This window comes from Phyllostomus hastatus, unplaced genomic scaffold (assembly GCF_019186645.2).
Source record: "Phyllostomus hastatus isolate PE091 unplaced genomic scaffold, TTU_PhHast_1.1 phas_scaffold_216, whole genome shotgun sequence".
In the NCBI taxonomy this organism is placed as follows: domain Eukaryota; kingdom Metazoa; phylum Chordata; class Mammalia; order Chiroptera; family Phyllostomidae; genus Phyllostomus; species Phyllostomus hastatus.
The window spans coordinates 20,536,338-20,559,569 of NW_025334018.1; the positions used below are offsets into that span (position 1 = coordinate 20,536,338).

Genomic DNA, 23,232 nt, shown 5'->3' on the forward strand with positions numbered 1-23,232 from the left:
CTCCGTCTCCTCCAGCTACCTCCCCACGCCCAGACTCAGCGAGACTAGCTCCCAGACCGCCGTTGTCGGAACCCCAGGCCCAGCCTGCGGACTGGCCGCAGAGTGCGGGGAGGCCGCACTCCCTCTCCGGTCCGAGCAGAGCCACACGTCCACCGGTGACGGAAAAGAGCGCTGGCGGCCCGAGGGAGCCAGCCTGGGAGCTGCCGTGGCACCCGGCTGCACCGGGGCGCCGGGCGGTCGGGCCGGCGGGACGGCCTGGCCCACGCTCTCAAACTGGAATGCGCAGTAAGGAGAGCGAACACATCAAGTCAGTCTCAGGACCGGGGAAGGAGGCGGGACGCCTTTTTCGAACACCTGCCCTGCTGGGTCGTTCAGGTGCGTCAGCACGTGTAGTCCTCGTGACGGTCCAGGAGCCAGCAGGTCCCGAAACCCGCCCCAGGCGGGGCAGGGGAGAGAGAGACGGCTGGCCGGCGGCCCCAGCTCCACGCCACCAAGGGAGAGGGACCGAGAGAGTGCAGGGCCGCAAACACCTGGGACACACTTTGGGGGGGAAGAGAGAGAGAGAGCACAGGTGGCAGGCGAGCCCAGGTATCTACCAGAACCTCACTTAAAAAATAATTTTAAAAAGTCTTTTAAAAATGGACTCCAACAAGGCCGGGGAGAGTAAGAGCGCACAGCACGGCGACAACACTCTGAAGCCCGGAAACCAGGGGAGTGGCGCTAAGAAGGCCGAGAGACTGAAAACCAAGGGGAGCGCTAAAAAGCTCAGAATCCGCCCGACGAACACCAGACGCTTCTCCAGAGGCTCGGGAACCGGCGGCGCTGGGTCCTTCCGGACGTGGGAGCGGAGGCCAGGACGGACACCAGATCAGAAGTGCCCGGGGAAGCAGAGCGATTCCAGTCTGCAAGAGCAACACTGCCTCCCACCTTCCCGGCTGGTCTTCCTCAACCGCCCAGGGCAGCGAGAACCGCCGGACATGGCCCGAGTTTCCAATTCCCTGGGGCTGGGGCTGGGGCTGGGGCCGGGCCTGAGAGTCTGCATTCCCAACACGTTGCCCGGTGGGGCTGACACTGCTGGCAGAGGGACCACACTCTGAGAACCATGCCCTGTGCAATCTCATCTGCGTGAACTGCCATCCCTCTGCCAACCACCTCAAATGCCTCTCCCTCGTGCCGACTCCTTAAAGCTCCAAGTCCGGACGGCCAACGACGCAGGGCGAGTTCCGCCTGGGGGTCTTCGAGCAGCTCAAACTCTCGGTGTGAGGGGACTCTGGAATCTGCCGCCCCACCAAACAACAACCACGTGGTCCTCCAGCAGGCCCCGGTCTCCCGCCAGATAGACCCTGCAAGATCCCCCATCCTCCTTACCCTGCCGTCACGGAGCCCCACTGTTCTCCCCTCGGAGTGTCTCCTGAGAAGTTCAGCTGCCGCCCGCCCCTCCGCCGGACTCACTCCTGCCTCCGCCGTCCCGCATCCACCCAGCCTTCCTGCTCAGTCTTCACAGCCGCCGGGGCCGTGGTCTGAGAGGCGACTCTCCCCGACTCTCCCAGCGGTAACCCTTCCGACTACCCTCTGCGCTCCAGAAAGCTCAGATCCTGCATCGGAGGCAAGGCCGGGAGGTGTCCGGCTTCCCTGCCTCTCCAGCCTCCTCCTCCCCTGATTTCCCTCTCCTCCTGCGCCCCCCATGGGCACCCTGCTGCCCCCAGAGAACCCCTGCTCCTGCTGGTCGCACGTCCCTCTGCTCACCGCTGCTGACACTCCCCGACCCACCCTTCGGACCTGAGCCCTGCGGCCCCCCCCCGTCTCAGGGGAAACGCCCCCAGCCCCACCTGGCCGCTCAGGTGCCTGCCTTTCCCCGGTTCATTCATTAACTGCCGTTGGACGTGGCATCCTGGTGTGCTCACGTGATGCTCTGCCTCCCACACAACGGTCCCCAAGAAGGCAAAGTCTGCACGTGTTTTCCTCACCATTGTCTCCTTAGTACCTAACAGCGCCTGGCACAAAACAGATACTGAAACATTTAAATTAAGTGAGGGAGCTAGGGAGCTCATCCCAAGAAAATTTTCTGTAATATTCTATGGTCACGTGTGTTCCCTCCATAGCCGGATACGTCAATCCTCACTAGCAAGAAAAACGTTCTTTGCATCAACACGACAGCCCTGCTGTCCGTTTAAGACCATTTCCTTCAGCTCTCTCCGCCAGACTACTGACTGGACAGAGCCGACAGCGGGGACGCTCCAGGCAGCTTTCTCTTCCTTCGCCAAGTGCCAGTCAAGGGTCCGCCTCAGCCCAGACACCTCAGGAGGCTGCGCAGAGCTCTTCGGTGCGAACCACCGTGCCAGTGCGCCGCAGCCAGCGGTGGCCTCCCTCCGCTTCCCTGCCGCCTTCCGGCTGCCGGCTGTTCGCTGGGCTCCTGGTTCGCTCCTTCATCCGCTCACCCACCCGCTCACCCACCCGCTCACCCATCCGCTCACCCACCCGCTCACCCACCCACTCACCCCTTCACTCACCCACCCGCTCACCCACCCACTCACCCCTTCACTCACCCACCCGCTCACCCACACGCTCACCCATTTGCATGCACGGAGCCAAGCATTTACCGAGTTGAATAAGGGGAAGTGTATTTTTCCACGTCCCCCGTAAAGGACCACTGGACCCCCGAAGACTTCCCCTGAGGGGGAGAGTTTGCACCCCCTTCCCGCCTGGGAGAACCCCAGCTCTCACCCTTGTCTGTCATGATAGTTTTACCACGTATCGAGTTACCTCCCTAAACAGGTAAACGAGAGGTGCTCTTTGCTCAGGGGACAAGGTAATACCGGAACACGCAGGGTTTCTAACGGTTCGCCTCTGCAGTCCAAGCAGGCATGGGTCTCTAAGCCCCACACAGCGGACCGACGCCTGACCATCTAGAGACCTGCAAACACTAAGGCGGCTCAGCCTCACGCTGGACCACCTCTGCACCACCCAGAATCCTGACGATTCTTTCTCAGCGAGACTTCCAGCACGACAGTCGCCTGAGCCACAAAGCCGTTAACAAAGTGACTTTAAAAATCCACATGAGTGTGGCAATGGGCGGGGCTGTCGATGACAGTGTCGAGTGAGCAACTGAACAGATGAATAGGTGTGTAGATGAGGTCACTAGAATTTTAAATTATGTTTAGTTTTGCATTTATTTTGCTGCAAAGAAGTAGAAGAGGAATTAAATTTATGGAACAAAGAGAAAGGGTCCGATTCATCTGGCCCCAGAGCTGAGCGAGCGTCGACTGCGGAACCTCCGGAAATCCCGAGCCCACGGCAGCGCCGGCAGGACCGTGCTCACACCGTGGGCGCCAGCAAACGCCCTTTCTTTCCCGAGCCAGGTGACCAGCGCGCCGCTGCTAAGCACCTAAGAGGCCACTCGGCACCTAGCAACCTTGACCATGGTGATAATGAGGAGAAGAAAGCAGAGCGGAAAGGACATGTTTACACAAAACGGTAAGGACGCATTTCTGGTAATGACCTGTTTGAAAGGAAGAGCAGGGGCCAGGCGTTCACAACGTGGAGGCCACACTGAAGAGTCCGAAAGAGCAGACGACAGAGAGACAGTGGGGGTGCCTGTGGCCCCCGGTGGTCCCGATTCTGTGCTTCCCTGAAACGTATCTGGGTGAAAACTGTTAGGATGTTTGCAGACACCCGCAGAGCCATGGGCTGGGGAGCGTCCCAGAAGTCGTCTTACCCATCCTCCCAAGCACTGAGCTGTATCCCGCCACCCAGCCACCACAGCACCATGAGCTCCTGAAGGACAAGGAACGTGGCCTTGACCTCCAGGTGCCCGGAGGCTAGCACAGGGCTGGGGCACAGTTCTAGGCTGTACATGTTGAATGAATGAATGAATGAATGAATGATTGGTCATTACCAGGAGATCATTCAACTCATGCCTGAACAACTCTAGTGGCTGGGAAATATTGACCTTTCAAAGGCAAACTTACAGAAAACAATCTTTAATCAAAAACAGTGAATAATAACAAAAACCTAATCTAAATCACTGCTGACCAAAGGAACTATAATGCCCATCACAACAGAGAACTGCACATGTAATTTTAAACATTTTTATGACCATGTCAAAATAAAAAGAAACCAATTATATTCATTTTGATGTATTTTCTATAATTCAATGTATCTGCAACAGTACCATTTCAGCATGTAATCAACATAATTATAAATGAGATTTTTTATATTAAATCTTCAACATCCAATGTCTATTTTAAAGTGACAGTCTATTTCAGTTCCGACCACACCAGTTCCAAGGGCTCAACAGTACATTTATTTCACTAGGACCAGACAGGTCAGCCCGAGCCCGTGCGGTACGGACACGCGGGCACCGAGCACGGCCCCGAAGCCCGCTCCACAGGCGTCCGAAGCCCACCTGGCCCCCAGCTCTGGCCAACCCCCCCCGTACATGCGGACCAGCTCCAGGGAGAAGAAAAGGCTCGTGGGCTGTATCACCTGGGCCTGCAAGTGAAAATACACTCACTGAGAATCAGTGGGCAGACAAAGCCACCTGCCCCTCACGGAAGAGCAAACTCGGTGACTGCGGGGGTCCGAGCCAACGGCGGGGCAGGCCAGCCCCCCGGGAAGACGGGACTCGGGATCTCCCGAGGGGCGGACCCAGCCTGAGGTCCACTCCCACCGCGTCCGCCGCTCCTCTGAGGAACAGAGCTACGTGAAGTTCATTGCTAAGTCACGGCCTCGAAGGTCCCACGCAATCAGCAGGCCAAATCCGTCTAGAACCAGCCATCCCAGGCACCAGCAAGACACCTAAGTGGCTCCCAAGCGACCACACTCACGTTGCTGTAAAGACAAAAGCCATAGTCGAAAGCGTCATATAACAGGCATTCGACACAATGCCTGCGTTTGTTAACGTAAAGGATTCCAGTCTTGCTCCAAACCGCCTTCCCCACCGAGGCTGGCTCCTGCGCGTGCACCCCAACGAGCACCAACAGCCTGGCCCCGGGCCCCCCCAGACGGCTCGGTGACACTGGGGCCGTGAAACCAGGACTGCAGAGAACCACCTGAGCCAGTTTTCCCAACTCACGCCACTGAGGCACAGCGTGGCGGAGAGGTAACCCGCCGCCGCCTCACGTGCATGTGCTGGGTCACGGGGACCCGAACAGCGGTTTCTGTTACCAGGTCTCATGTCGCGCTGCTTGCTCACCACTTCAACCACAAAGACGTGACGAAGAGTCTGCCCTTCCTGGTGACCCACGTTGGCCCACACGCCCGCCGGCGGGGGTGCGTTCAGCGGTTTGGACTAGATAAGTCGCCTGTTTGCACCCATTCCCACCCCTCAGGCAGGAAACGGGCGCTCCTCACTACTCAAAACTCAGGAAGACCCCCCACCCCCAACAATGTAACAAGCGTCAGAAGCAAAGATTCAGGAAAGACCTGGCTGGCGTAGCTCAGTGGACTGAGTGTGGGCTGCGAACCAAAGTGTCGCAGGTTCGATTCCCAGCCAGGGTACATGCCTGGGTTGCAGGCCATGGCCCCCAGCAACCGCACATTGATGTTTTTCTCTCTCTCTCTCTCTCTCTCTCTCTCTCCCCCCCTTCCCTCCCTAAAAATAAATAAATAAAATCTTAAAAAAAATAAAAAAAAACAAAAGATTCAGGAAAGAGCCACAGGTGCAGGGCCCCAAAGGTGAGCGAGCACCAAGAAGCCGAGAGGCAGCCGGCCGCCACAGAGAGAAGCTGGGAAGGAGGGGAGGCCTTCGGAGAGCGTGAAACAACTTCGCTTCTGCATTTGGGATACTCGAGAGAAAAACACGGCAAGGAGAACTTTCCCTCGGGAGCGCAAAGCTACTTGCTAAGTAAACTGGCAAAGTTCACAGTATCGTGTGTTGGCGAACGAACACCTTGGTCGGCGCTGTCTCCCTGTGACACCCACCGGCGCGTGTTCGCTCTGCTGTGGGAGAATCAAGGAGGCAGACCGAAGCCGGGCCGGGAGTGGTGGACCCCTCTGCGCCTTTGTCAGGGACACAGGCGAGCTCGGGCTTGCCCAGAGGGCCAAGGTCACCTCCGAGGAGGAGGAGATTTCCTGGTTGAGTCAGCCTCAGTGTGAGACGGAGCTGGGCAACCGAGATCACCACGAGTCCTCCGCACACACAACAAACCCTCCCTTCACACACAGGTCCGGGTCCGTTTCGGCGGCAAACGCCAGGAAGGGGCTGCCGGTGGGGGGGTCTGTTTACAGGTCGCCAGGCCTATGAGAACACTCAAACTTGCAGATTGCTGTTCACGGCAAATGAAATGCCACCACTTGATCAGCCATCCACTTCCAAGGCTCTCGGCGGGGGAAAAGCACAAAAACAGTCCCACGAACGGCAGGCAGCATGTTTATTCTAATCCCGAGAGACCTGGACAGGTGTGCTAGGGTGTTCCAGAGCCTGGGTCCTGCCAGATGTTAACAGAGGCTCGGGGGAGGCGGGGGGAGGGACTCAGGACGAAGCACTTTGGAAAATTCCGAGTCAAGCAAAATTATCCTGGTTGCTTTATCACTCAAATTCAGAATCTTAAAAATAGGAACGTGCTTTGTAAACCTCCAAGATAGCGAGCTCTAAACGTATCTGATCCCTGACTTCTGGGGGGAGGGGGCCACGGTAGATCATACAGAGCTGTCGTTCTCAGCCCTGGGGACACACCGCACTCATGTGGGTGGTGTTCAGAAAGCCCAGCATCCAGATCGTTCTATCAGAATTTCTGGAAATAGAATCCAGGCATCGACGTTTTTTTAAAGCTTCCCAGACTTTTAAAAACCGAGGGTGGGCACTGACAGATCTTGGCGAACACTGGCCCATGCGTTCTGCCGTCTTCTCCAAGCCAAAATGAAACAGCCACAATGAAAACGCACCCCTGGGCCCATCCAGGAAGAGGCCCGCCCCCCACCCCACCCCGCTCCAGCCACCTAAAAAAAACAACCAGTAAACTAGCCATCGGTGATAAGACAGCCAACCTTCGACCAGCTTTCGTCCACCGGATGCCGGAGCCGCCGCTGTGTCCGCCGCACCTTGGCCCCAGCCCCTCCGCTTCCTACCAACACTCCCTGTCTTCGTCCGCAAACCCAGGAGCCCGGGTTCTTTCTCGTCTGTAGAGCTTCAGTCCCCATTTCATTTTATGCACCACAGGAACGTTGGGTTTGGGCACACTGATGAATCACCATCAACACCAAAACCACGTACCAAGCTGCCACGCAGGGACCAGTAAGCCGAGAGTGTAAATGAACTCGAAAGCACCACACGATCTAAAAGAAGAATTATGTGGTTCAGACCGGTTACCTTGCCCACACTCTTGTGCGACTGCAGCGTCTTCACAGGCACGGTTTTATAAACGCCCGAGAATGCACATCCGAAGACCACTGCCAGTGGCGGCCAGGGCAGCCACCCGGGGGAGCACAGAGCCGGCGGGTGGTCCCGCAGGACGTCAGCCAAGCGGCGGTTCGCGGGACTTCACGGAAGGCTAGAAATCGGGCACGGCCCACCCATCCAAACTCTGCTGGGCTGAGAGGCCCACGTTCCCGCAAAGGTCAACTGCCAAGTTCACACTAGAGAGGGACGGACTCAAAGACCCAAAGACGTGAACAGCGCCTGGCTCCTCTCGTTTCCAGCTGAAGGGACTCTGGATAAAATGCATCCTCTAGCTCAGCACAGGCGAAAAGGACAGTTGTTGACACAGCTACTTTCTAATTAAACGGAACACCCCAGTACTGACCTTGAACCACACACTCCTGGGCGTCACACCAAGCCAGAGGTTAAACCTTCTCTGAAGCCTACGACACTCAATGGAGTCACGAGTAGAAAATAAATGGGGTGGGGGGGGCGCTGGGGGAAAGGGGGGAAAGGGCACGAACTTCCAGTTACAAGACAGACAAGGACTAGAGACACGAAACACAGCGTGGGGGCCACAGTGGACGCTGCGGTCTGGGACACCTGACAGCCGCTGAGACTAGACCCCCGCAGCTCTCATCGCAAGGGAACCCGATGTCTGCAGCTCTATGAGGGGCGGGTGTTCGTTAACCTTGGGCGGTGATCTATACAGGTGTGCCAACGGGCTGTGCCCTGCCTGGGGTGTCTAACCCTCAGCCCAGGGTGGCTATGCATGCAGCCCAACACAAAATCATAAATGTACTTAAATCTCTTTTTTTTTTGCTCGTCAGTTTTCATTAGTGTTTGTTTTCTGTATTGAATGTGTGGCCCAAGACAACTCTTCTTCCAGCGTGGCCCAGAGACACCAAAAGGTCGCGTGCTCCTGCGTGTACACCTGAAACTTACACAGCATCCTGTGTTGATTACATCTCAGTAAAACTGGGGAAGAACAGGCAGTCGAGTTATCCAAACCTTTTCTTCAACTTGCCCCCTTTTGAAGTGCTTTTTAACTAAGTTAATAGAAAACTATAATTTAATTTAATATACTTTATTGATTATGCTATTACAGTTGTCCCATATCCCCCCCTTTATTCCCCTCCGCCCTGCACACCCCCTCCCACCCACATTCCCCTCCTTTAGTTCACGTCCATGGGTCATACATGTAAGTTCTTTGGCTTCCACATTTCCCACACTATTCTTAACCTCCCCCAGTCTATTTTCTACCTACCATCTATGCTACTTATTCTGTACCTTCCTCCTCTCTCCCTCTCACACTGCCCCGCTAATAACCCTCCATGGGATCTCCATTTCTGTGATTCTGTTCCTGTTCTAGTTGTTTGCTTAGTTTGTTTTTGTTTTTGGTTCAGTAGTTAATAACTGTGAGTTTGTTGTCATTTTACTGTTCATATTTTTGTATCTTCTTTTCCTTAGATAAGACCCTTTAATATTTCATATAATAAGGGCTTGGTGATAATGAACTCCTTTAACTTGACCTTATCTGGGAAGTACTTTATCTGCCTGCCCATTCTAAATGATAGCTTTGCTGGATAAAGTAATCTTGGATGTAGGTCCTTCCCTTTCATGGCTTGGAATATTTCTTTCCAGCCCCTGCTTGCCTGCAAGATTCTTTTGAGAAATCAGCTCATAGTCTTATGGGAACTCCTTTGTAGGTAACTCTCTCCTTTTCTCTTATTGTTTTTAAGATTCTCTCCTTATCTTTAATCTTGGCTAATGTAATTATGATGTGCCTTGGTGTGTGCTTCCTTGGGTTCAACTTGTTTGGGACTCTCTGAGCTTCCTAAACTTCCTGAAAGTCTATTTCCTTTGCCAGATTGGGGAAGTTCTCCTTCATTATGTATTCAAATAAGTTTTCAATTATTTGTTCTTCCTCTTCTCCTTCTGGCACTCGTATGATTCAGATGTTGGAACATTTAAAGATGTCCTGGAGGTTCCTAAGCCTCTCCTCACTTTTTTGAATTCTTGTTTCTTCATTCTGCTCTGGTTGAATGTTTGTTCCTTCTTTCTGGTCCACACTGTTGATTTGAATCCTGGTTTCCTTCCCATTACTGTTGGTTCTCTGTACATTTTCCTTTATTTCACTTAGCATAGCCTTCACTTTTTTCCTCTAATTTGTTGACCATATTCAGCCATTTCTGTGAGCATCCTGATTACCAGTGTTGTGAACTGTGCATCTGATAGTTTGGCTATCTCTTCGTCGGCTTAGTTGTATTTCTTCTGGAGCTTTGATCCGTTCTTTCATTTGGGCCATTTTTTTTTGTCTTGGCACACCTGTTACATAGTAAGGGGTGGAGCCTTAGCTGTTCGCCAGGGCGGGTCAACCCACCTCGCTGCGTTGTGGGGGAGGGGTCCAAGAGGGAACAGAGCCCCTGGCCCAGCTCTCCTCGGACTTTCAGTCACTTCCCCCGCTTCCCACAAGCAAACTGGACCCTTCTGGTGCTGGTTCCCGGGTAGGTGGGCTTGTGTGCATTCTAGGACCCTGTGGGTCTCTCCAGTGAACTCTCCTGTGAGGCTGGGAGTTTCTCCCGCTGCCGCAACCCCCACAGGCGTTTTCAGTCAGAGGTTTGAGGCTTTATTTCCCCGAGCTGGGGCCCTGGGTTGCGGGTCTGTCTTACTCCCCAGTTGTTCCTCCCGGTTTATCCGCACTCGAACATGGGACTAGCTGGTCAGCCAGCCGCCGCCTCGCCGCGCATCTGCTCCACTCTGGCCGCCCGCCTCCACCCCTCCTGCCAGTCTGGGGGGTGTTTCTTCTTTAATTCCTTGGTTGTCAGACTTCCATACAGTTTGATTTTCTGTGAGTTCTGGCTGTTTTTTGTTTTTACATTTGTTGTTGTCCTTCTTTTGGCTGTGCGAGGAGGCACAGTGTGTCTACCTATGCCTCTATCTTGGCTGGAAGTCCAACTTGCTTTCTCTACTTTAAATTTTTTAAGTATAAATCCAGAGAGAAAAACTCAACCAGAGAGTCCTTTCAGTTCTAACGATGCGCCTGCACTGCAAACGTCACAGTACCCTTGTACGCATCCCACCTGGCCTGCGCCCTCAGGGAGACAGCCTGCGCCGTGCGAAGGAAACACCACCACACCCAGTCGGCACCTGCGTGGCTCCTCCCGTTTCATCCTCGCAGGAAACGTGTTCGGGGCTCGCCCCCAACACACCCTCCAACCCCCAGAGGTTCCAAGGTGAAACCTCCACCCTCCGTGTCCCCGTAACATCCACCTCCTCGCTCTAACAAAGCACCGTAACCGCTCACCAGCCTGCACGCTTACAAACCGCGCACTGAGCTCCCTGGGTGGCCACCTCGTCCTCCTGCTCGTCTCGGGACCCGGGAGGCTATCGCAGTGACTGGCACACAGGAAGCAATAAGTAAATCGACGCACACATTATTATTCTCTGGCACACGGTGAGAGGAGCCCGATCCAGCCCTCAAGAGCAGGGTCGGCCACGCGTGGTGGGGAGTCAGCCATTGCAAGCAAGTCATCACGACACAGACGTCTGCTTGGACGGCATGAGGAGCTCACGTGATAGGGTGTCCCTCTCCTCCCTGCCCCACCCCCTCCCTCTGGTCACCACCGCACTGTGGTCTGTGTCTGTGAGGTGGTTTTGGTTTTGTTTTTGCTCAATCCCTTCGCCTTTTCCTGAAGATGGTTCCTGCGGCCACCGCCCCGGCCTGGGCCACAGACTGACATCAGCTCACATGTTATCTCAGTACTGGCGAGAATTAAGCTTCTTTCATCAAATTCCGGCAAATTCACAATATTATCTTTCCCACTAAATCATAAATGCACCACTTTGCCGTATTCTCTGCCCCCCACATATGGTTCGAGAAGAGTCTGGATGTAGAAATGCCGCTGGATATGGGCACAGCTCCTGGGGTCTTGGAAGACACAGAGCTATGTTCAAGGTCAACCTAGTACCCGGAAATAGGAGCTGACACCAAGCACAAAGGCCTCATGTTTGCATTCAGCATGCTTTTTTCATAAGAGTAGCTTTACCAAACAGATTACGAAACTCTCTTCACATCTAACAACAATCCTGTCATTTTCTTTATAGTACTGTCTGAGTTTCTTTCTTCTAAAACACGTTGGAGACCACTGGAATTAAAAAACGACAATTAAAATGATAGCAAACAACCTGAAGATCTACCTGTCAGAGATGGGTGAAATGCACCGTTGGACACGGCACAGAAATAAGGCAGAATGAGGAAGGAAGCTGTCCACACACCAGTATAAAAGGACAGCCAAGAGCAGTTACACGACAAAAATCACGGTGCAGAGCGGTGAACACCGTGTGCCACGTTCTGTGGTGAGAGTGGGGAGACTGAGAGTGTGTGTCTTTATTTGCTTACATGCGCACATAGAAACTCCAGAGGGACAGACGGGGCATAAACTAACACAGAGGTCACCCGGGAGGGACCGGGCAGGTGAGGATCGAGGGTGAGAGGGAGCAGTTTCACTGTAAACCTTCTTATGCTTTAAAAAATGTTTAAGCCCTGGCTGGCGTAGCTCAGTGGATTGAGCACGGGCTGCAAATCAAAGCACCACAAGTTCGATTCCCAGTCAGGGCACATTCCTGGGTTGCAGGCCATGGCCCCCAGCAACCCCACATTGATGTGTGTGTGTGTCTCTCTCTCTCTCTCTCTCTCTCTCTCTCCCCCCACCCTCCCTCCCTTCCCTCTCTAAAAATAAATAAATAAAATCTTGAAAAAAAAACTTAGACTTCTTTAAAAAAAATTTTAAACCGTGTCAATGTGTTCACATTTTCAAATACTTACATAAAAATAATTTGGAAAAATAGACTACAACTGTAATTATGATTTAATTCTACATTAAGTAGTAATAATTTTTTGTACTATCTCCTTTCCATTCTGATTTTCTTAATTATCCAAAAACTCTAGTTTTCAGGAAATAAATTACTTAGCACATATAAGCTAAAAATAGAATCACAGTTAATAACCTGTCACTTTTTGCCTGCCCTTCCATAGCTAATTAGCTCAACTCTAGATCTGGAGGGGGATACTTCCTCTCACCGCTTTACCCCCTGATTTTGCTGAGAAGATCAGGTAGAGCGGGTGCAGCCATACCCACCCCCCGCAACCCGGTACTACCCCCGCTCAGTGCCTCGTAACGCCCCCTCCTGTGGTCTGAGAAACAGAGGTAAGCATCCCTGGAACCTTAAGGGATTCTGTCTTAATTGAGTCATTGAAATGTTTACTAAAAACACTCTTAAGCAGCAGGCACTGGGGTGCACCCTCTGACCCGGCAGGAGAGTAAGGGGGACCCCTGGATCTCTCTGCCCCTCCTGCCACTGCTGTTGGTAACCACGGCATCAGACACAACAACAAGGGGTCCGTGCGCCTGCAGGCCTGGACACAGGAATGAGCCAAAAAGGCAGAAACGCTGTGATCATTCACAGCTTCGTCAGAGACGACTATCGCGCCAGTTTCGATGTATTATGTTCCCTTCTACTTTTTAAACAACCTCAAGTTCACCCAAAGTTTTAAGAGATCTTCTTCAGGTGATACTTACAACACCTTCTTTCCCAAGAGGGTAATGAAGAGACAGCCTTCCTTCCTCAAGACGAAAGCTGGATGGATGTATGAGCTAAACAGGGGACCCGGGGCTCCCACTGAGCATCTGCTTCTGGGAAGACACTCAGAGGGTCTTATTCTACGTGCCCAGCCCCCGACATTCGGTCGGAGCCCACCCACGGCTCCAAGGGGAGGGAATGAATGGACACATCAATGATGTAGATGACCAAATGCTAACAAATCCGGATGTGGTTATTAGCTCCTTTGTGGCTCAACTGTCGAGATATAGAGAGGATTCAAGGGAGAAGTTAATTCCTAAAAGGAGAAAGCTGTTTTCCTCTTACTGGATAGGGAGGGGAAAAAAACCTCTGCAAAAAAGGAAATAATAAGAACTGCCATCTCATTTCACTCCACGGAACATAAAACAATGAAAAAACACAGTAATGACCCCACTCCAAAGTAGCAGGCCATCTGGCCGGGAGCTGCAGCAGCGCGAGGCTCGCGAGCAGCCAGCTGTACCTGAACGGGAGGTAGGGGGGGTTGGAGCCGGACAGGAGAGCTCGGTAGGCTTCCTCTGGCGTCCTCTTCAAGTAGATGACCTGCGACAGATAAACAGCGACACTTAGAACGCCACCCGCAAAGGACAGGAGGCTACAGGACTCACCAGATCTGCATGTCACCCCTTCCTCTCCGAGGGGCAACGGTCACCAGGGATGAATGTGGATCTTTAAGACAGCGACCACGCTGCCCTGGTTTCCCTCTCAGCCTCTGGCCTAAGGCCGGGTGAGAGCCCCCAGATGGAAGGCGGACGCACAGAGGCCGCCCGGGGCTGTGTTCCAGGCGCGGGCACAGGCGCCCCGGCAGGGCCTTCCCTCCCGTCTGGGGGCAGCACAGCTGCACCCCCACGGTGGCCCTGCGTGCTCCCCAAAGACCAGCGTGGGCCTCCCCCGGGACTTCTCAGCACCGCCTCCCTCTCGGGCCCCAACCGCGGAGCCACACGTGTTCCAGCGGCGAGAAGGGCGGAGACCGGTCCTCACAGGCAGGGCTTCCCTCCCTGCGCCCAGTTCCCCTGAGCTCCAAGCCACTCCGCTAGCAACGCATTACACGTATTTAACGATGAGTAACTTCAGGACCAGAAAACGCCTCAATTCTGAATTCTCTAGAGAAAGAAAACTGAACGAAGTATGTGAACAATCCGTCTGCCTTGCCTACAACCGACCGCTCCACCTCCATCTGACACGTAACCAGGACGTCTGGCAAAGGAAGCACCCCCCCCACCCCCCGCCGCACCGCCCCGGCGAAGGTCGTAGAGAGCAGAAACGGCACAGGAGATGACACCACCGTGAAAGGAGGATCTCGACGTGCGGCCCCAACTCCGCAGAGGAGGCCTCCTGTCTCGGGCCGCAGCTCAAGTAATTCCCCGAGGTCCGTTCACACCAGCCCTCGCTGTGAATGTTGTTTTTAGCGCCCACCATGAAAAAGGAGTTTTGCTGTGTCCCAGTGGGCGGTTCCGTAACGTGAGTGCAGCTGGTTGCAACGCAGCCGTGTTTCAAGCCTACGGGCGTGCAGGGCTGGGAGGCCCGCGGTGCCTGCTACAGGAACAGCTGCCTGGAGGAGGCTTCTGGGCTTGGGTTGGATCACTAAAGCCTGCACCACAAGGTCTGCCCAGCGAAAGGACACTGCCCACCTCGGGGACAAGCGCGCGGACACCCGTGTGCTGGGAGGAGGCCCTCCTGCGGGGAGGCGGGCGGCCGCCCACGTGACACGCTGCTTCCCAGCGGCTCCTGCTCTTACCTGCATGACTGAGCACGCATGACCTGTGTTCGCACACTGTAAGGGGAGAGCCTTTGTTTTTATTTTTATCCCGGTGCTAAATGATTCATCAGTGCAAAGTGAAACCCCACAGGAGCCGTGCAGATTCCAGGAAGACTCCAGGGGCAGCTGAGGGCAACGGCCTTCTGCGACCCGAGGACGGGTGCGTGGGCGGAGGCTGGGGATGTGTCCCCGTAAGCGAGGGCACGGCTGAGTGCAGGCACACCGGGGTCATCAAAGTACCAGACCCCCATGTCCAGGAGAAAATGCGTCTCGGAGTCTTGGGCCAGATCTCCTGAGGTCTGTCTAACACTGAAAAGAGGGAGAGACGAGGCCGAGGAGGCCGCGTGAGAACGCGGAAGGACGGCCACGCTGCAGCCTCGCTGCGGTGGAGTCTGCAGCTGGGAAGGCCAGGGCCCTCCCAGGCCACCCTGCTGCACGGGGAGGGTGCCAGGATCCCACACACAGGTGGCTCTGAAGCCACAGACATCCCCCGCGTCGCATCGGCTTGAAGATGCGGAGACCACAGACGCACCAAACCTGGAAATGAGGAAGGAACCCCCTCTTCCAAACCCCTGCGTGCCCCCTGACCTTTAAAACTAGGTGACTTCCAACAGCTGACAGTGGTCGTGTCTGAGAAATAGGGCTGGAGGGGGCAGGGGGGCCAGGGGGAGGAGGAGGAGTTTCCCCTTCCCATTTCCACCATCCCCACCTTCCTCATACTTTGTACAGATGCGCATATTAATTTGTTTTTTACGTGTGGAGGAACTGAATCGTTAGGAAATGTTAAATGTATACCTTTTCCAAACCCAAGCAGGAAGACTCTTCCCAGACTGTCACTGACCGACGCAACCGCGGCCTCTTGCACGGGGCCTGGCGGCGCCGCGCCAGCAGACCCCGCGACAGCGAGCACACGCGCGTCCCTTTCAGCAACTGCTGGTCCGCGGGGCATCCTGGAAACCTTCTCGGAAGAACAGCATTTGACGTACGCTTCGGCATGTTTGACTGACTGGGAGTCGGCCAAGTAAAGTGATTCCCTTTTGCCTAACTGACTTTGAGGCCAGGTACCAAGGACCCCAGTAACTCTTCAAGAGCCAGCACTCTTAATACACATATACATAGCATCTCTATGTACATGCATGCTGTGAGTTTTTATTTAATAGCATAATAAAACCACAGTACGCCAAGCTAACCAGCCAGCAGAACGTACGGTTAACCCTTAGCCAACACTTCCCCCGCTGAATCCACCATCCGTCAGGTCCCCCCTCAGCCCCGAGGAGCACCATCTACGGACACTGCTCTTTCAACAGACCATCTCCCTTAATTCAGTGCACTCCAGAGTGTTCTGCCTCACTGCGCTCCCTGGGGAACCAGCATCACTCGCCAGTGCCACAGTGCCCACGCGTGAGCAAGTGCTAGATGACATAACTCCTGGAGATGTAGACTGTGTGCGCTCGCCACACTCGGTGAGGCGATGTCACAGGTGCCAAGTGCGGACTGGCCTTACAGCAGGCCGGCCTCGCCAACTAAGTGCACTCCTCTTGGAATTAACGGGCAAGTTCTTCCCAGTCAAATCCTCCTCCGAGAGCCCGGCCGGGTGGCCAGCCCTTCACCAAGACAAGGCGCCAGCCTGCCTTTCCAGTCAGTTCGTCCTTGTGCCGTAAGCAACCCCCAGCCCCCGGGGTCCTGGGCTCCTCCCCGTTCCCTGAACGCGCTCGAAGCGCCTCCCGGCCTCTGCGGGTTTTCCTGGGCCGCCCGCCACACGGCTGTCCCCGCCTGGGAAAATCCTCCCTCCTTCCTCTGCCCTCACCCCAGCATCGCCCCCACAATGCCTTTCTTCTCCAGCTCAGAAGCCGCTCCCCTCACTCCATAGGCTCCATTTCAGGAGTGACCATGACCATGAACATGACAATAAAAAGCAAAAAGGGGCACAGCACGCATCAGGTGCCGGGCACTGTTCTAAGCGCTTCACACGGTCTGGCTCGGACGTCCTCCGGCCTCCCTGACTCCCACTGTTCCCCCAGCTTCCGTCTGGCACGCAAAACACTCTCCCGAGTCAGCTGCTCACGGTCACACGGAGTCGGGCAGCCTGGCTCCCAGGCGCACCCCCGGCCACTTCCTGGCCGGCCGCCGCACAGCCCTGCTGGGGTCACTTTCCTTCACCCTCAAGCAGAAAGCTCCTGCAGGGCAGCGACCGAGATCTGCAAACCCTTGTCGGCCTCCGGCCAGAGAGAGATGCTCGGGACACGGAGGCGTCAAGAGTGACTGCGAGTGACTGCAGACACCTGCAAGGGACGGAGGGCACGCCCACCCGAGAGGGCGGGTTCCGTTCCATGATTTCTAAATCCTGCCCCACCGCAGTGGCAGTGCCCGGGGCAGCTGATGACATCCACTCCCTGAGCCAGTGGTCCGAGAGCACCCCTGGGCCCGGCCCGTTCTCCCGTGAGGTGCGGAAGGGGGTGAGGAAGAGACCCGCACCCTCCGACAGAACGTACTCCCGCGCAGGTGCACGGCTGGCCCAGACCCTCTCTCCCACCCCCCCGCGCCTGTCCTGTGGCTGCCCCCGGCCACTCCCCGCGCCTGCTAAGAGGCAGGAAGCTGGAGGTGGAGCAAAAGTCCCCAAAGGTCAACGTGCACACACTCAACGGGGGCACAGGGGAGGCCTGCAGCCTGGACGGGGAGCTCACACCCAGGGCCAGCAGGGTCTCCTGTGGGGGCTGGAGAACAGTGGGCCGTGAAGGCCCAGACGGGACCGAGCCCTCCTGGCACCCTGGCAGCCTTAGAGAGCCACCTCCCCCATCACTCTGGCAGGCCGGCCCCCTTCGGCGACCTGGAGAGACCAGGCTCCTCCTCCTCGAGTTCTCAAAGCCGCCTGCTCCTTGGGCCACTCTCCCCTGGTCCGCAGTCACGTGCTGCTGCGGCTCCTGCAGTGCGTCTGCCCGGCCGGGCCGCACGTCTGAGCGCAGGGCTTCGGTCTCCCGTGCCCCAGGGCTCCGCACCGCGCCCGGGGCACAGCACGTACCCCCAGAATGGACGGTTGTGTGAACGGGGAGGGGAGAGAAGGAGAGCATCACGTGTGATGAGCGTGACAGGGACCGCCTATCGGTAGGGGACACCGGAGTCCCCAGCCAAGCTGCCCGGGTTCAAGTCCAGCCACCTCCTTTTACGTAGGGGCCGAATGACATTGACTCCGTTTCCACGTCCTTAACTGTGAGGAGCGGGTGAGGACTCTGACTGGCCCCTAAGGCCGACTGCTGGGAGATTAGCGCAGCTAACAACACACGTGAAGTGCTCAGACTGGTATCCAGCACACTACTCTTCCACAGCCAGGGACCACGGAAAGGGGGTAAACTGGGTTCCCCAAATATTTCTGCCCCCTTGTCACCCCCCGTGTCATTGAGAGCCTGGACCCACGACTGCTGGCATTTCTGACCCCTTGGCCCTCGAGACTGGCTGTGTGCACAAACATCAGAACACGAGGCGGCAAACATCTCCGTGCCTGCCCCCCCCCCCGCCAACGCCACGCCACGCGGACCGTCACGCAGCCCAGCTTTCTCGTTGTGTTTTTCTCGATCGGTTTTTAAGGAGAGAGAGGGGAGGGAGGGGAGGGAGAGAGGGAGAGAGGGCAATGCTGACCCGCCGTCCCGCCTCTCCACGCACTCTCTGGCAACCTTGTGTCCATTCATTTTTTACTTTATGTTTTTACCTTCGTTTTCGTTATGTTTTTTTCCATTTCCATCTGTCCCCCTCCTAGCGTCTTCCTCCCGCCCCTCCTCCCCAACCTTCTCGTTTCACAGTCCGGACGTCGACCCTGCTCTCAGCCCCGCCTCTCCAGACGGCCTCGGGAGTCACCCGGAGCCTGAGCCTCGAGACCCTGAAGCTTCGGTGACCTTGAGCTTCGTGACCTGAGCTTGAGCTTCGGCGACCGTGAAGCCCAGGCTCCAGCCCACGCGTCAGATGGACTGTGCGGACACCGGGAGACCGGGAGACCGGGAGGGGCCCGGGTCGCTCTCCAGCAAAGCACGTGGGGTCGGGAGACGGCTGACGCCGTGCCCGCGTTTCCACACGTGACCTTCTCGTGACCTTCTCCCGAACAGAAGAGGAAGGCGACCTGGCCGGGTCGCCATCAGGACGGGCCGGCAGCGGCCAGTCGCCGCCGCAGACACGGAGCCACAGAGGCCCGTGGAATGACCGTCTATTAAAAAAAACCCCGCGAGGTAAGAAACTCCGCCAAGAATTAAGACAAAAATCTTGAAAGTCTCTTCCGTGGCTCCCGGGACTTTGGTTCTCAGACTTCTTAAATGTCAGGGCGCCTGATTTATAAACCGCTCTTTCCTGAAGACAGCATTACGTCCCCATGGTCATACACGAGCGCCAGCAAAATGTTTAATTTTATTATTTTTAGCAGCGTTTTCCCTCTTAATCATCCCCTCCCATTATAACCAGTGACTGCGAAAACAATGTCTGTATTCAACTTAAAAGCTCAAAAAAAAAAAAAAAGGAAAAAGGCAAACAATTTCCAAGTCCACATTTCTTCAAATGACTACTTTTGTTCCAATGGCTTGTGGAAATGAAATAAATGCGCGGCGTTCAACAGTCACTTACAACGGGGAGAGCTAAGTCAGATTACAAACCAGAAGTGCAACTGGATGTTGACAACAGCCTGTATTTTATTCGGTCTATTTTAAATCACTGGTGCTAAGCAGCCTAATTAATTAAAATAGAACAAGAATGAATGCATCCTGTCTCCGAGAGTCTGTAGCTCATTGTAAAGGAAGGCAAGTCATTCTTCCTGTTCTTCAAGTTCCGCGTCTATTATAAATCACAGGCTACCAGGCCTGCCAGGGCTACGACCATGCCTCTCTGCTTAATGGGTACGGAGGCCACGCTAATTACAGAGGAAGGCGGACCCGATGCCGAACCTCTATCTCCCCGGCTCATTTCTGCCCTAAAAATACCCAACAGCCACCTGGCGCCCCTACAAAAACAAGGTCTGGAAATGGCTGTGTTTGGTTGAAGTGACGTTTGCTCCAAAATACTCTCAGGTGACGTCTCTTTCCACACGGACTTGAATTTGGTTCGGGATGTACGGCGGACAGGGTTCTGTGTGTTGGAGGGTTGGCTTAGAACAGAAGTGCTCTCTCCACCTCTGCCACGGGCGGAATTCCCACGGGCGGGCCCTGGGAGCCCTCGGACGCCCACGTAGGACGCCCACGTAGGACGCCCACGCAGGGCACCGGCACTCAGCCTCAGCCATGGGCGTGTCCCCATCTAATGCAACGGGGACCAGCGTTCCCACCCTCCGCCTGAAGAGCCGTTCCTCCAGAGCTGCCAGCTACCAGCGGGACAGACACACATCGCTTGCCAGCAGGGTCTCCGTGACACGGGCTTGTCCTGGCTGAACGGAGCTCAGGGTCCAGCACGGGTGCTGCTGAGCTGGGCGCGTCTCCCAGAACCGGCCGGGCCCCTTGCCCGGGGCTGAGCCCGTGTTCCCCTAACACACGGAGTCTCAAAGGGCCCCGTGGCTGGGGAAAGGGAGAAACATTTGATCCCAAGAAACCCCGAGTGCCTCGTCTCACGGACGCTGAGTCCACGGCCATCGCGTTGCAACACGCAGGCGGACACGGCCCTGCGGGTCACCGTCGGAGAGCAGACCCCGGACACAGCGCACAGCCGGACTCGCCCCGGAGCTTTGCTGGAAGGACACGCGCTCCCCAACGGCACGGTCTCAGCTCCAGACCCCTTGCGCTGAGTCTCACTGCTTACGTCCGGTTATAGGAGGAGTTTTATCGTAGAAAACCTTTCAAATTAAGGAAGAGGAGTGGGGAAAAAAGGAACGAGTGTGTTCTTTGAACCAAGGGCTGAATTTGATCAAGCTCAGAAAGCAAAGAACCTTCATTTATGTATGATAAACTTCCCTCGTGATAAAGATGCAGAGGATACGGCCCCTACGACAGACCAAGAATCAGTGTTTAATCTGCATAACACCTGCGACCAATTATAGCTAGTCCTTAACTTGCAAATTAATCAGATTCCAAAAGCTTATTGGTAAAGGCTAATGTTTAGCTCTCTGGAAATAATCTCCCAAAGGTAAAAGTATACAGCTGTCAGTTTCCTAGAGTACTCCAAAAATGACCCTACAGCCCACGTTATCATATAGTCAATATAAAATATAGTAGAAAACATTTCAAAAAACTAAAATAATTAAATAAGTGTTTGCACCCTAAATTATCTCACCCCCAGAGGGCCGAGGGAGGATGACAAGAATAAAGGGGGTCACATGTGTGATCGTGAAAGGAGACTAGACTTTGAGGGGTGGGCGCACAGCACAGCATACGGACGACGTGTTACAGGGTTCTCCACTTGAAACTCACAGAGTGTTAACCTACCTCTGTCACCCCAATTAATTTAATTGAGAAAAGAAAATAGAAGCACAACCCCACCCCCACCTTCCAAACAAAATGATCTTCCCTTCAAGTGAATGCTCAAGGAAAAGCTAGGTTACAAAAACATGGGTTGTGACCTGGCTGGTGTTGCTCCGTGGACTGAGCACAGGCCTGCGAATCAAAGGGGTCGCCAGTTCAACTCCCAGTGAAGACACAGGCCTGGGTTGCAGGCCGGGTCCCCTGTAGGGGACATGTTGAGAGGCAACCACACATTGAGGTTTCTCTCCCTCTCTTTCTCCTTCCCTTCCCCTCTCTGAAAATAAATAAATAAAATCTTAAAAAAAAAACATGAGTTGGGTGGAAGAAGATCTGACTTTGGGCGGTGAACACACGATGTGATACTCAGATGACGTGTCACAGAATTGTACACCTGCAACCTGTATAACTCTGTTAACCAGTCCCCCCAGTGAATTTAATTTTTTTTAAAGATATCATTGACCATGTTGATAATGCCTCTAATAAAGTGAACCCTGACTTCCTTCAAATGTTTGGACTGATACTTTCTGGTATCTCCATCCACTCCAAAACACACTGCTTTCCTCAATGTCTGGCGTTATGTTCTGGACTGATTCCACACCTGAGGCATGGTGGGGGCAGGGAGCGTGGGGCGGGGGGCCAGGACAAGTGTGAGAGGAGCCAGATTTCCCTGACGTAACCAGAGGAAAACAATTGGAAAGAACAGAGAAGGAGAAAAACCAGAAACGGTCTGGAGTGACCCAGGAGGAAGACCCCCCAACTCGCCCAGGGAGGACCCCGAGCGCACGGACCAAAGCGAGACCGGAGCACGGCCCGTGCCCCACGGACTCGGGACAACTCCCGGCCCGTGAACATCTCCCGGAGCGGGAGGAGGGGGCCAGACAATCCTTTGTATTCTTCTTACTAACTAGAGCATGGACCTAAGGGACCAAAAAAAAAAAAAAGGGCCATCTTATTCTTTCAAAGCGAAGAAGCTGGTAGGCGAGATGTTATCCAAGCTTCTAAGACAAAGCTCGGGAACTCCAATCTCCGATCCCGAATCTCACAGTAGCTTGCGGGCTGCAGTCTCTGAGTCGACTGAAGAACAGAACACCAACAGCGGACACTGAACAAGGAACCGGCTGTTCTCCTGGGTGTTCACAAAGGGCTGCTGCTGAGAGAAAGCCGGAGGAACGGGAGCTGCACGCAGCCGGCGGGCGTCTGCGGGAAGGGCCCTGCCGCCGGTGCACCGTGCGTCGGCCCCGCCTGCTCACGCGGGGCCACGGGCCTGCAGGGCCCTCCCAGGACACAGGAGAGTTCTTCGTCCTTCGGTGTCTGCTCGTGTTTTAGGCAGTAACCCCGTTCCCTACGCAGTTTACTGATGTCAGTTTACCCACAGCGGAACTGAAACAAGCGAAGGCGGCTTCCGCTTGAGCAGAGGCGACTTAAGTGCGGCCCACGGAGGTCCTGCCTGCAGACCCACTGTGCATGAGGGTCGGGAGGCCCGTCCACCTGCCCTGCGGCCGCAGGAACTCCCCTCACGACGTCCAGAGCACGCGCAAAACGTGCATCCCTCTCGAGTCCGAGTATCAATAAAACAAGTGGACACAAGCTTTTTCACTTTCAGAAAGTAAATGTCTAATAAGATTCCAAAAATGTGTAAGTGGCTATAAACAGTGCGTCACACTTAACTATACGTATAGTCACACTTAACTATACATGCACTGAATACAGTGCACTGAATACAGTGCATGTGTGTGTGGGGGGGGGCAAATCTGAGGGTTTATTTACAGCACAAAGGAAGCTTGTTATCCGGATGCCAAAAGGAAAATTTAAAAAAAAATCCTGAAAAGATATATTCAGTTAAACTTGACGAACACCCTTCCACAAATGAAAAGCAAACAGCTAGTCTTCCTAGCCCACAGCGACGTTGACTAAAAGATAATACCACTCTGCCCATCGGCAGAAGACCAAGAGAATTTCCTGATTCTCGGAGTTTGGAATGAAAACCGCTGTATGGTTTTGGGGAGCCTGACTTGTTTCAAAGACACCGCAAGTACAAGCAGGCGAGGACAAGG

General features: G+C 54.7%; 1 protein-coding gene across 5 annotated transcripts in view; it reads right to left on the minus strand.

Annotated features, from left to right (window-relative positions):
- Window positions 1-23,232, minus strand: part of CDC14A (cell division cycle 14A) — a 101,676-nt gene that overhangs the window by 47,811 nt on the left and 30,633 nt on the right. For 3 of the 5 annotated variants that reach the window (XM_045817000.1, XM_045816999.1, XM_045816998.1), the window contains exon 5: window positions 13,461-13,540. The exons of 1 other annotated variant lie outside the window; for it this stretch is intronic. In XM_045817000.1, coding sequence (XP_045672956.1) covers window positions 13,461-13,540 — 80 coding nt within the window. Of the gene's footprint in view, window positions 1-10,680; window positions 10,770-13,460; window positions 13,541-23,232 lie in introns of those variants that run through there. One more of the 5 variants, XM_045817002.1, reaches the window with a different exon arrangement.